This window comes from Eptatretus burgeri, chromosome 4 (genome assembly GCF_056783735.1).
Source record: "Eptatretus burgeri isolate ZD-2024b chromosome 4, Ebu_testis_v1, whole genome shotgun sequence".
NCBI lineage: Eukaryota > Metazoa > Chordata > Myxini > Myxiniformes > Myxinidae > Eptatretus > Eptatretus burgeri.
Window position 1 is genome coordinate 7420067 of NC_140964.1, and position 13322 is coordinate 7433388.

At 44.3% G+C, this 13322-nt stretch overlaps 1 protein-coding gene across 2 annotated transcripts in view; it reads right to left on the minus strand.

Annotated features, from left to right (window-relative positions):
* Positions 1–1650: 1650 nt before the first annotated feature.
* The window catches only part of LOC147027419 (transmembrane protein 132E-like), an 81851-nt gene continuing 70179 nt past the window's right edge, over positions 1651–13322 (minus strand). For both annotated transcript variants that reach the window (XM_085876782.1, XM_085876781.1), the window contains exons 10-11: positions 7803–7994; positions 1651–4290 (exon numbers count right to left, since the gene is read on the minus strand). In XM_085876782.1, coding sequence (XP_085732908.1) covers positions 3253–4290; positions 7803–7994 — 1230 coding nt within the window. In that variant the 3' untranslated portion in view covers positions 1651–3252. The remainder of the gene's footprint in view (positions 4291–7802; positions 7995–13322) is intronic.

Sequence of the window (13322 nt, forward strand, 5' to 3'; positions counted from 1 at the left end):
ACGGTTCTAAGAACCGTACGCATACAACATCCAGGTGTCCCAAGTCAGTAATGCCGTTAAGTATATGTGTAGACAGAATCCCTCATTGTATGTCGTGGGAAATCGAAGGGTGCGTTGCGATGTTTTTTTCGTTGGAGTAATAAATCTTTACATCCCATCCTCCATTGCAATCCACGGTACCCGAGCGCTTGCAGCCTTCGGTTCGCTAGCAACAACGTACCACGCTCCACCTGTTGTCTCTGGAGGCTCGTTTTTCCGAGACAGAATCTTCGCTGTCACAGTTCCTATTCGGCTTCTCCAAATGCTCCAACTCTTTCTTGATGAGTCTACACACGTGGAGTGGGCGGGCCTCGCCGGTGCCTGGCCGAGGCCCCGCCCAGAAATGGCGGACCCATGGGAGCCCCGTCCAATCAGGGTGGACAGTGACGTCAGTTTTGACCAAGGCCCCGCCTCGCTGAGGGAGGACTATAAACCATGGCATCATCCTCAGTCTTGAGTTATTTGGGGGTCGCTCGTTCTGCGTTTGGAGGTCGGAGAATTCGTTAGTGAGTGATTGGAGGTTGGAGTTGGTTGGAAACGAAGGGGTTCCTGCTGCTTGGCTCTGCTCACGTCTCGCACCGACAGCCTGACTACTGGTCCCGGCCCACTCGAGCTCCTCCACGGACCCGAACTCCACACGGGCAGCTGTGGACCTGACTGCACAACTGTTGGCAGGTGCCGCACCATCAAGCATTCCTTTCCCCGAGACTCAGGTACTCAAAAGAACTGTGAACTCAGCTCACCTCCCTCTCTGACAGCGGGGTCCTTTGGAATTCACCTAGGTTTTATTTTCGTCTGTGTGTGTGTGGCGCCATCTGCTAAGTACAACTGCATAAGTGTTTTCGATCATTGTAGATCTTCTGTATATCCGTGATAAGCTTGCTTTGTGTCCTTCTTATTGTAAATAAAACAATTGTAGAAATGTTCCCACTTTGTTTCCGTCCTTTCTTTCATTGGCCAGCATGGTTCGGATCTGAGTTTTAGCCGGGTCTTTGTTCCCGTTAATCTGCTCATCCTCGCCGGCACGGCTTTGGCAGTTCCGCTCGACTGCACCCGAACCGGAGTTGGTAGTCGGTAGTTGGAACTCTACCGCAGTCGGTAGAGTGACCCGGTTCGAGCAAGACTTAGCGAGGGCGTGGTTCCCCGGTAGACGACACCGCGTGGTTAATTAGGTAAATTGTTTCCAGACAGAAAGACCCGACGCTACGCGGTGGAGGTATTGGCGTCCACGGTCGGTTAAGCGACCCGCCGCCTCACAGAGTTGTCCGTGAGCGACGGCCTACAATTCCGGAGAGTCCGTATGGAGAGTCCGTTTCAAACAGTATGATATAGTTGAGTAAGATGAGGATGGATGGGCCAGTTTCAAACAGTACAATATTGTTGAGTTGAGATGAGGATAGATGGGTCGGTTTCAAACAGTGATATAGTTGAGTAAGGTGAGGATATATGAGCCAGTTTCAAACAGTACAATATTGTTGAGTAAGGTGAGGATATATGAGCCGGTTTCAAACAGTACAATATTGTTGAGTGTGGTGAGGATAGATGGGCTGGTTTCAATTTACATTAAAACAAAAAACTCTTGCTCCTTCATCTTCTTCACTTGTAATGAAGTCTCATTCAATCCCGTTTTTAATATCGATTAAACGTTATCTTTGTTCAATCATTCTTTTTTTCAACATTTACATTCCATTCATATTGAACAGTAATATTATCTCCTTATCAAACTGTATTTCTGATGATACGCCGCCTTTTAAAGCATCACAAAGCAGGTCACTCTACTTGCAACAGGTGAGGAAAAGGATACGAACAAAAAAAACATGTGATATTTAATCATTTATTTCCACCATTTTTAGATCCTCGTGGAGGATCTCTAAGTCTCACTCATGTTGTTGCTCTTCTGCTTCTTCTTGTGGACTTTTTTGTTTCACAGCCTACAGTTTTCATTGAAACTTCCTGAAACTTGGCATATATATGTAAAAATTCCCTGCGCAGACAGTAACCATCTCCGATTTTGAAAATTCCTCCAAGAAAAAAAGTCATGACGTCAAAATATCTCCGCTAATGGAAATCGCCTAAAAAATTATCTCCGAAACTAGGCAAGCTTTTTGAATTTTGCTTGCCGGAATCAAGCCGGGCATTAGCACAGATAATATAATTTATCGCAAACTTGATACATCACAATGACGTCATATTCGTTTTTATGACGTCATCATGAAGAGGACGAGGATCTGAGCTCATTTGAGCTTGTTAAAGTGTTTCACAAAGATTGGTACTCCTGTCAGCGAAGCGATGGGTCTTACATTCTTGTCATAATAATTTTAAACAATATAAATTACAAAGCATTGTATTTAAACCGAGAACCCTGGAGTATAACAACCCCATTATTATCGGGGTAAAGCTTTTGCTGTCGCCAGTTCCAAATCTACCTCAATACTGAGATGAAAAGAGAAGTCACATTACATGGCATACATTAATTATGTTTTGGGGTGTAGGGGGAGGGGGAGGAGGAAGAGGGTCAACCAAAGACCTACTTTTTAAAGCAAAAAAAAAAAATGATGGTGGCAAAGAAAGAAAAACAGGAATGAAGAACTAGTCTCGCAGGTGATTCCGATTGTGGAGTGAAGGGAGAGAAGGGATTCCATGTAAAATGAAGAACTGTTCTTGCTGGTGAAGGTGTGTTGATCTGTGTCAGCGGACAGGTAGAACAATGGATGTGATCAACAGGAAGTTCGTTGGTCGAGGTATGCTCACCGCCGTGGTAAGCAAGGAGAAGGTGATGTTTCGCACGTGAAACCTTCATCGGAGTAAAAGGATCAATGCGTGAAATGTCAACTTCTCCTCGCTTCCCACAGGGGTTAGCATACCTTAATGAATGCCATGTTGATTTCATCCAAGGAAAAACAACTTGACACCACTGTTTTTAGAAAATAATAAAGAGGGAATCTTCCAAGCGTTATATCCATCAATGTTGTTCCTTTTACATCTGACGTGACACTACCCCCCACCTCCCGCCCCACTCCCCTTCTCTACATTTATAGAACCACCTACACATTGTGCCACAAACATTTACAGATAATCCATACCAGTAAGTCATAAGAGGCTGAAAACTGACGAGATTGTCATCTCCATCACCCCATTTTAGAAGTCTCCACTTATACATTATGACATCACTTTGGACTCTGCTGTAATTATCCCAATCCTGCACAAAACTCATTATTCATCCAACATCACGTCACAGCCAGAAAATTCCAGGGTCCGAGGGTCCCGTTTCACAAATTCAAGTTCATTCTTCAAGTCGACTGGGTTGTTTCCCATGACCTCGGTCACCTTCACGCTGCTGGTATCCCCACCAAACGTTGTGAACTGCACCTGTTTACGGCAGGAGGTGGGGGAGGGTCGAGGCTGCCCTGTGCACCCTGGGGAGATAGATGAATGCTCAGTGTCTGGCTCTTGAGCTAAAGAGCCAGAAAGGATGCGTGACAAGCATGGGTTGGCATGCAGCCACTGTGAGTTCGCACCAGGAGATGAAGGTTCTGTGGAGTTCTGCACCACTGCTGTGAAGGAATCTTGCCTTGTGATGGTGGTGTCACCATTGTCCTGGTACTTTTGCCTTCGGCGAACAAGCATCACGGTGCAGTTGAGCAGAAATGCCAGTATTGCAAGACACAGTACGGCAAGGCTGGCATACAGACCCAATTCAAGATTTGAGGGGGAAAGGCTCGGTTTTGACGATGGTACAATTTCTTGTTCTGAAAAATGCGTAGGATGCTCTTCCCAACTATCCCGAGCTGGCTGGATGTGCTCAAATCCCACATCCCGATGGTCCAAAGAATCAGGAATAACTTCAGTCAAATTACCATCACCCTGAATGCCAGGAACTTCCAGTAATGAGGTTTCAGAAATAATTGTTTGTTGAGTGGTTGGGTTTCTGGTTTTACTTAATTCTGTGGCTTCCTGTGTCGTACTCAACCTAACCAGGCGAGCAGAAACCTTTACTTTACCAGCCGTAATGACCACTCCATCAGTTGGGTGAGCTTCACAGGAAGTTGGCCGCCAAAGTTTGACTTCTACATAAGCACTTCCATTATCAACTGCATGCAGGGAAGTTGGGAAAATTCCTGATCCAGATCGCGTGATGATCACTGATGGATCCGACGAGGATGCTGAGAGGATGTACGATGAGGGTGAGAAGGAATGCAGTGGAGAAGTTGAGCCGTCAGAAAACTCAATCCAGATGGCGAGTATTCCATCCTGAGAGACATATATTGCTCATTTGTTAGTCAAATCTTTCTATCGAGTTCAACAAAATGAATGAATGGATGGATGGATGGATGAATTAATCACACACCCCTTTGAGGGTGTCGGGGATTGCCGAAGCAGGTTTCTGGGCAAGGAACTGCAGGAGGTGGGACGTCATTGCCTTCCAAGCCAAAGCAGGTATTTGTAATTTGTTCAGGGTGCCGGCGACAATCGCCTACTCTTGCTGAAAGACACCGTTGGATCTTTAACGTCCACAAACTGGAGGACGGGTCCGCAGCTTAATATCCATTTGAGGATGGTTAACAGGCAGGCAAGATCACGTAGACACACACTCTCATGTGTGGAGGAGAAGCAGGGAGGAAAGGTGTTGGGGGGGGGGGCGGTTGATGTCATAAATTGAGCAAAAGCTCAGGAATGGAAAGATAATGAGAGGTGATGGGCAAAAGTCTTGGAGGACTAGAGAGAGGAGAGGAGGGGGAGGGAGGAAGGAGAAGGGGGAGGGGAAAGCAGAAGGAAGAGGAGGATGGGGGGGTAGCAGCACAGGAGCATGCGACAACACATGAAAGGATAGTTCCACAGACAGTAGGAAAATGAGAGAGAGGAACGGTTGTGACCATCAATCTTGGACTCGGAGAGGATAACTAGATGTGGAGTGAAGGTTTAGGGTTAAGTTAAGATTACCTGTGGAGTGGAGAAGGGGCTATGGATGTATGAAGGGAATACAGGACATAACAAGTAAGATTGGAAGAGAATTGATAAAGGACTATCGATTAACACCCCACCCCACCCCCCCACCCCATATGCAGTCTCATTTATTTATAGGTATTTTATGAATTTTTTTGTGAACAGATCGAGGCTCATGGAAGAGCGAGTTGATAAAGGCTAAAAAGCCAATGTAGTGACAGTAATAAGAAAGGGAATTACCTCACAATTATGGGAGATAGGAAAGGGGAGGAAATGGTAACCTGCAGGGAAGGGGGTTGAGTGATGTAGGGTTAATGTGGGTACTGGGTAGAGACTACTACTACAGGTACGAGTGAGGGGTCACATGAGATGATAGCAAACCATGATAGTCTCTGGAAGGCAGTTCCATAAATGGGAGAAAAGAGGAATAAAAGAGTGGAGATGTGCAAAATACCTCGATATAATTCCGCACATAATATGAAGATGACCTCCACGTTGTTTGCCTTTCATTCTTAAACTTCCAAATTTACACCAAAAAAACAACAAAAACAACAGCGACTCGACTTTCTGTGAAAATAAACCTTGTTTTTTCTTCCACAATTGTATTAAACACATTAAAATGTACAAATCCACTGTATTTCTCTATTTAATCCTTAAACTTCCATTTTCACACCAACAACAGGAACTAGAGTTCATAGACTACAATACCCCCACGCAGTGTTAAGTATATGCTTAAATTTAAATAAAATAATAATTTTAAAGATCATTTTTTAAAAACAAAATCTGGAAGTTTTGTGCTTTTGGAAGCAGCGCTAAACTTCAAGATTTTTTTTAAAACGATACTTTAAATAATTGTTTTGCTGAAATTTAAATATACTAGTGCGTGCCCGTACGTGCAAAAAAAAACAAAAAAAAAAAACTTTCAAACCGCATGCCAGAAACAACAAACATACAGGCCGTTCCTTCACTCTCGCGTGTCCGTACGTGTGTGGCCGTACGTGTGTGTGTGGCCGTACGTGCAAAAAAAACAAAAAATTAATTAAACCGTGTGCCAGAAACAACAACCACACAGGCCGTTCCTTTGCTCTTGCATGCCCGAATGTGCGTGCCCGTACGTGAGTGGCCGTATGTGCAAAAACAACAAAAAAACCTTTCGAACAACCACACAGGCCGTTCCTTTGCTCTCCTTAACGACGACTGGATTGGGGCATTGTGTTTATCTATAAATGCGCATAAGAAATCGAGAAATTATTAGAATATAGTAAGTCATCACTATCCGGAAGTCCGTACGTTGTAACCCGTAATGGGGAACGTGGCTGAGGATCTCTTCCTCAACGGTCACGCCTACGCAGCAACGTGTCCTGTCATTGGTTTGGTAAATAAATGGCCATAACTTGGGAACCACTTGTCACATTAATATCAAACCCTGAAAAGGCACATACTCAGGTCCCCAGCAATATTCCTGGCAAGTTTCAATGAGATCGGACCAGTGGTTGTCGAGAAACAGCTGTCACACACACACACACACACACACACACACACACACACACACACACACACACACACACACACACACACACACACACACACACACACACACACACACACACACACACACACACACACACACTGCTGGAATTATAGATAGTGTCAGATCCCGACATTCGCGATTCTGGTATTCGTGGACCCCGCATATTCGTGGTTCATAAAATGTGACCTGCTTTTACATTCGCAGCCCGATGCTTCGTGTATTCAGTTTGTTGGTTTTTTTGCGTTTTCGCAGGCGTCATCACGGTTTTTTTTTTTTACCTGCTTCTACATTCGCAGCCCGCTTCGTGTATTCACAGTTTTTTTTTTGTTTGTTTGCGTATTCGCGGTTTTCGCGGGCGTCATCACGGTTTTTTTTTTTACCTGCTTCTACATTCGCAGCCCGATGCTTCGTGTATTCACAGTTTTTTTTTTTTGTTTGTTTGTTTGCGTATTCGCGGTTTTCGCGGGCGTCATCACAGTTTTTTTTTACCTGCTTCTACATTCGTGGCCCTGTGCTTCACGTATCTGCGGTTTTTCACAAGATTTTTGATTTTCCATTACGAATCACGAACCGCCGGGAAACCATCCCCCTTTTCCCCATTGAAACAATGCCCCGACATTCACGGATTCAACATTCGCGGCATTTTTCAAGAACGTATCCCACACGAATGTTGGGGTCCGACAGTACTTCAGCACTGTGTTGGGGTATTCTGTTCTATAAACTCTCCAGTTCTGTTGTTGTTGTGTAAAAGTGGGAGTTTAAGGATGAAACAGATAAATAGACAGTGGATTTGTATATTTCAATGTGTTTAATACCACCCTTATACACCGCCCTATTTAACATGTACAAGTACTGCAAAACTGGAGGTTCAAGGAAGTGACAAGAAGGCGATTTGAGTTCTACAGTGCTCATGTGTATAATTCAATTTAAATAAAATAAAGATTGTAATCGTTGCATCAATATATTAATTGTTGAATTTACCGCCATTTTCATAGTATCTGTTACATACACCTCCTTATCTAATATTTAAATTAGTTATTCGTGCTTGGTGTTTGTGTCCTTTATGACATCCTTAAAAACAGTACGTTTACTGTTTGGAATGATTTTTAGTTTTGTTTGACTACCAGCTTTGATGTTTAGTTGTACAAAATGTATTGGATTCTTTTTTATTCTATCGGATAACCAAGGTGTTGAAACATATTCAAGAGGACTTCAGTGATCAATCAGCAAAGGAACTTATCTCAAAGACAACAAAGCATTTCAGTGATCTACTGATATATCACATCACCTGATGAGTTGCATCAATAAGGCTGTCTGCAGTCACCGTGGCAACAAAGGTGGAGTTACCACCGGAGGTGGGGTCAATATCAAGATAGATCTTCCCAATGGGGAGCAAACGTAGCTGTACAGGAACCACAGGAATGGATAGAACAGTTAAAGGAGATGCTCCAAGTACTTTCCCCGAGAGTGGCGATAGAACCTGAGAATAAAACGAAATAATATTCTTGGTTTTTGTTAACCCATACCAATGACATCATCACTGGTGCTGATGAATGACAGCTCAGTTTTTGTAACACCAAATAATCAAACAATATTTATCATATACCACTTAATCCTCATCAAAATTCAATCTCAAGCGTTTACGAGATCTTCACAGAGTAATTGCATTTTTTGACTTTGATCTTTTTTAATGATCTTTTTCTGAATTCATAAAGCAATGGATTCCAATTGTGTCGGCTCTCTGGTTTGCACACGTACTTGGAGATGTGAGGACCAGCCTGTACGGTGGATCGTTTTTCAATTAACTTGGACAGAGGAGGCCGTTTGGCCCATCATGCCTGTGCTACATCAACACCACATTAATTCAATCTATTGGTTTATTACTTCAGGTATTTACTGGGGGGAGGGGAGGCGTAGAGGAGTGGGAGTGTGGAGAAGAGTGGAGCAGGCACAAGGAGATCACTGAAGTGCTTTACTTACACACACACACACACACACACACACACACACACACACACACACACACACACACACACACACACACACTTCTGAAAAGGTATTTATGAAGACCCAAAATAACACAATAAGGGCATCCAACACTTGGAAAAGAAAAACAACATCCAAAGTAAATGCCCCCAGTGATAATTGATGAAGAAAAAAAAGTTTAAAAAACAACTTGAAAAAATGCCAAACTTTAAAAGCCCAGGCCCGGATGAAATTTCAAACTTCTGGCAAAAGCAACCAGGCTCGATGCTCTCCACAATCACTACGCTTGAACATTGAACAAACTTATTGAAGGGGAAGAGGTAATGCATGAATGGTTGATTGAAAGTAACATATTCCTTATCCCAAAACCTGAAAAAACCCAACCATCTCACAACTATCGACCAATAACATGTCTACCAACGATATACAAACTTTTCACAGGAATCATCACAGAAACGATGGACCACCACTTAACACAACAGGGACATCCTGGAGGCAGAACAGAAGGGACAAAAACAAGGATACTCTCGAAAAATAGACCACCTACTACGAAACAAGGCCTTACTCAAGAACTGTAAAATGAGAAGAAAAATTGTCCACAGCCTGGATAGACTAAAAAAATATTTTTAAGAGTGAGTGTTCCACATTCATGGATGATAAAATGCATGCAAATCTACAAGATCAACCCCCAAATAATCAAACTGATTGAGAAAGCAATGGAGCTCTGCAAAACCACATTGATATTACAGCACTCGGAAGGAAAGATCGAAATATCAGGGGTGAAGATATTTTGCGGGATCTTTCAGGGAGACAGCCTTTCGCCCCTCTTGTTTTCAGAGACCGGACGGAAACAGAAAGAGAGGATCACAAAAAAAACTTTGGAAAGGAACTGAAAGAGAGAGAAAGAGAAAGAGAAAGAGAAAGAGAAAGAGAAAGAGAAAGAGAAAGAGAAAGAGAAAGAGAAAGAGAAAGAGAAAGAGAAAGAGAAAGAGAAAGAGAGAGAGAAAGAGAAAGAGAAAGAGAAAGAGAAAGAGAAAGAGAAAGAGAAAGAGAAAGAGAGAGAGAGAGAGAGAGAAAGAGAGAGAGAGAGAGAGAGAGAGAGAGAGAGAGAGAGAGAGAGAGGAAAAAGGAGAAGAAAACCTTACGATACACAATGGAAAAATAAATACAGCAGAGCTTTTGTCGTGACGAAGAACGCACCTGGAAGAGTGTTACAATTTGAGTGCACAAGCACCACCAGCACTGCACAGCAACAAGCATATAGTGACACACACAGTGACACACAGTGGTGCATACAGTGACATTGTTGGAGCACCAGATATAGATAACAATGTTTCTCAAAAGCCAGGAGACCGGTTAGCTGTTACATTTCTGTCCACAAATTGTGATGCACTTAATGAACAAGAGAGAAGAACTTAATGAAATTTTCAGTTTAAAAACCTGATATAGTGGCACTGAATAAGATGTATCCAAAGAAAATGCAACGAGATCAACAAGTACAACCTTGTGAAATCCAACTACAAGGATATTAGATGTGTCTACAAACTGAAGAGAGAACTGTAAAGTGAGGAGTGGCAGTTTATCTGAGAAAAGGTATTTCCAGCACCTGAGTAGACTTAAACGAAGTGAAATTTGAGGAGTTAGTTTGGATACAGATCAGGGAAAGGGAAACAAGACTGCTGATTGGATGAGAGTATAGGAGTCTTTCAAGCACTATGGACAATAACAGAGTTATGTACACTGTGAGAGCTTGCAGATGGAAATGCACACATCTAATAGTTGTCAATGCCTTTAACTACAGTCTGGTGTTAGCTTGGTGGTTAGGGTGGCTGGCTTTGGGACCTTAGGGTCCTGAGTTCAAGTCCCATTGGCTGCTGAATAAACACCAAGTGGGGTCGACTCAGCCTGTCATCCTTCTGAGGTTGGCAAAATGAGTACCAGTGTACTCGTATAGGGGCACGGCATCAGTGGCATAGTCATTCCCCAGCAAAATGTTAGCTACCCAGCAGCCAAGCTGCCATACGCAAGAAGAAGACCTTAACTACAGAGACATCGACTGGCAACTGAACCACATTTCTGGAATTGAGTCAAAGGATAGCCAAACCTTCCTGGACTGTGTAAGTTATGTTTATGCATCAACATGTACAAGAACTAACTAGATTCCCATCAGATCAGATGCAGAGCCTTTTGGACCTGGTTTTCACGAGTGAGGAAGACGTGATCAGCAACGTAGACATTGGTTGACTTATACGCAAGAGAGACCATGTGACATTGTTTGTTCATGACAATTGAGTCAAACGAGACTGAAGAGGTACTGACCAGAAGTTACTAATTACTAATGCTGATTATGACAAAATGAGAATATATACTGAGAGGTTGATTGGGAAGAGAAATTGATGAATATCATTGGCACAGAGCATGGGAGACTTTTGAAAGCACTCTGCAGAAATGTATAGAGGGTTACATTTCCATGACAAGATAAGGAATAAGCAAGGAATGGGCTCCAGTGCATGAATAAAAATCCCTTGAAGTTGTGAAGAAGAAACAGATGCTGGGACAAATATAAGTAGTGATCAGTTTAAGTCATATCATTTTATGTCATATCGTTTTAACGTCATTGGCAAATTGGGGACATTATAATCAGTTTAAGTCATCAATAAGTTTAAGTCGTTGACAAGTAATATTGTCGCGGGGGTGGCCGGTTCAGGGTTAATCCCCAACCCAAGTTGTGGTGACGGGCTGTAAACACCGCCAGCCCCCGGACGGTCGAGCGGTCTTTTCCTAATTAGGAAGCGGACACGTTGATCCTCCGAGATTATCACACACGTGGGGAAAAGGGCGCATGGCAGAGGGACGGAGGAGCACAGCACAGTAATGGATGCTCGGGGGGGGGGGGGGTGGGGGAATAGAGGGGGGTTGTACTCGAACCCCACTACAAATACACGAATACCGTTACTTAAAATGAACCATTTCGTGAAAATCGACAAATATTTACAAAGGACAATAATAAAAAGGTAATGATAATAACCTGAAGTAAATTAAACTCAAAGTCGAGGTGCCTCTGCACATGGACCTGAATACAGATAAATTGAAACAAAATAAAAAGAAAACCCTTCCTGTATTCTTGTACTTGGCTTGGCCCAGAGTTGGTCTTTGTAGAACTTGGAATCAAGGCGCTTCCATCAGCACGTGCAGACGTGCGCAAAATGGCGCCAAGTCACTACTCTCGTAGCAGGACAAACATACGCCAGGCAATCCATGAGCAGCACTGAACACCAAGGCTCAGAAACCCAGTGCAGCTGCTTCGTGCGTCAATCGTCCTCACCGACCGGCTATTTGACATACACGAGGCTCGGGGTTCGTTCCTCATGACCCAACCAAGAGCCAAAGGCCAACATCTTGCTTCACCACGCGAGCCAAATCGCCTCAACATGAATACAAGAGTCGTGCCGTCCTCTTCATGCGTCGAAGGAAAGCCAGCTGTAAAGCCCTGTTCTTACAGGCCATTTCCTAGCTACATTTTTTCTCAATCGCTTGCGTCCTTCCCTCAACTAAACTCTGCACTCGTGCGTGCGCTCACCCTGAACTCCACTCTCCTCTTCGACGTCATGCCTAATCACCATTTCCTCCTCCGGGGCATGGCTTGCTCGCACGAAACCCGGGAAAGGCAGGGCCTCTGCCCGCTCGGCGAGCTCCTGACATCAGGCCCATCAATCATCAGCCTCGGGGGCGTGACTTTGCCCGCCGTCACCCTTGGAGGCGAGACTTCTGGCTGCTCGGCACGTTTGCTTGTTTCTATCGTGGTTTTGGTAATAAAAACATCAGGAAAAAAGTCACAGAGGGGTGATTACATACTGGGGAAACTTATTCTTACTCCCAAGCTAACTAACACCACACCACCCCCCAAGTGGTGACACGTAACACTTACGCTCACAGTTTCCCTACTTAATTACATTGAGGTGTCTCCTACACGTCCAAGGACCAAACAACTCGATCCAATCCTAAATTCCCGATTAAATTCTTCCATCTACCCCCACAACTGTAACAATATATTGTTACGTTTGAGGGGGGGGTATGCATTCAAAGGGTAATTAGGATGTTTAATTAGGTATGCCATGCTGTTCGAGTTTACCAGGATCTCGATGTAATAAGTAGCAATTCAGTGGTAATAAGTTGTCTAGTAAATGTTCATTTCTTCAAGGGGGAAATGATAATTGTCACGTAATTAGATAGGGACACGGGATAGGGTAAGTGTGTCTGCGTAAACCCCTTTTAGTAGTCCCTGGAGGCTGGCCGTGACGTCACAGGACAGGGCTGCGGATGGCTCCGCCCCGTCATCACGATTGGCGGAAGGCAACGGCGGTGGGCCAATAAAACGGCTCGATTGGAAGTGACGAGGACGGGAGGATAAAAAGGTTCTGTTCGGGGTTGAAAAGGAAGAGGAAGAAGATCGGGACAAAAAGATCGTGTTTTTTTGGTGTGGAGGCTGTTGCGCGGGAAGCGTACTTGTTGTTGTGCTGATTCGATCATGTTCTTCATCGTGTCTTGGAGCCTTGCTGAGCCTCGTGCCTCACCTTGGTTGGCTCTGGGGTTCTGCTGACTCGGAGTACGGGGTCGAACGGCGGGCGGACCTGCCTCCCTCTCCTGCTCGCAACTTGGCGCCAGAACTGGTTCCCTGGTGGCTGTGAGCGGACTTGGGCCAGGACCAGGAGGTCGACAGCACCACGGTTTCTCTTGCCCCCCTGACGAGAGCAAGGCCAGTTCGTCCGACGCCGATCCAGGGACAGTTGCATCCACACCACAGTCCAGCCTGACCACCAGA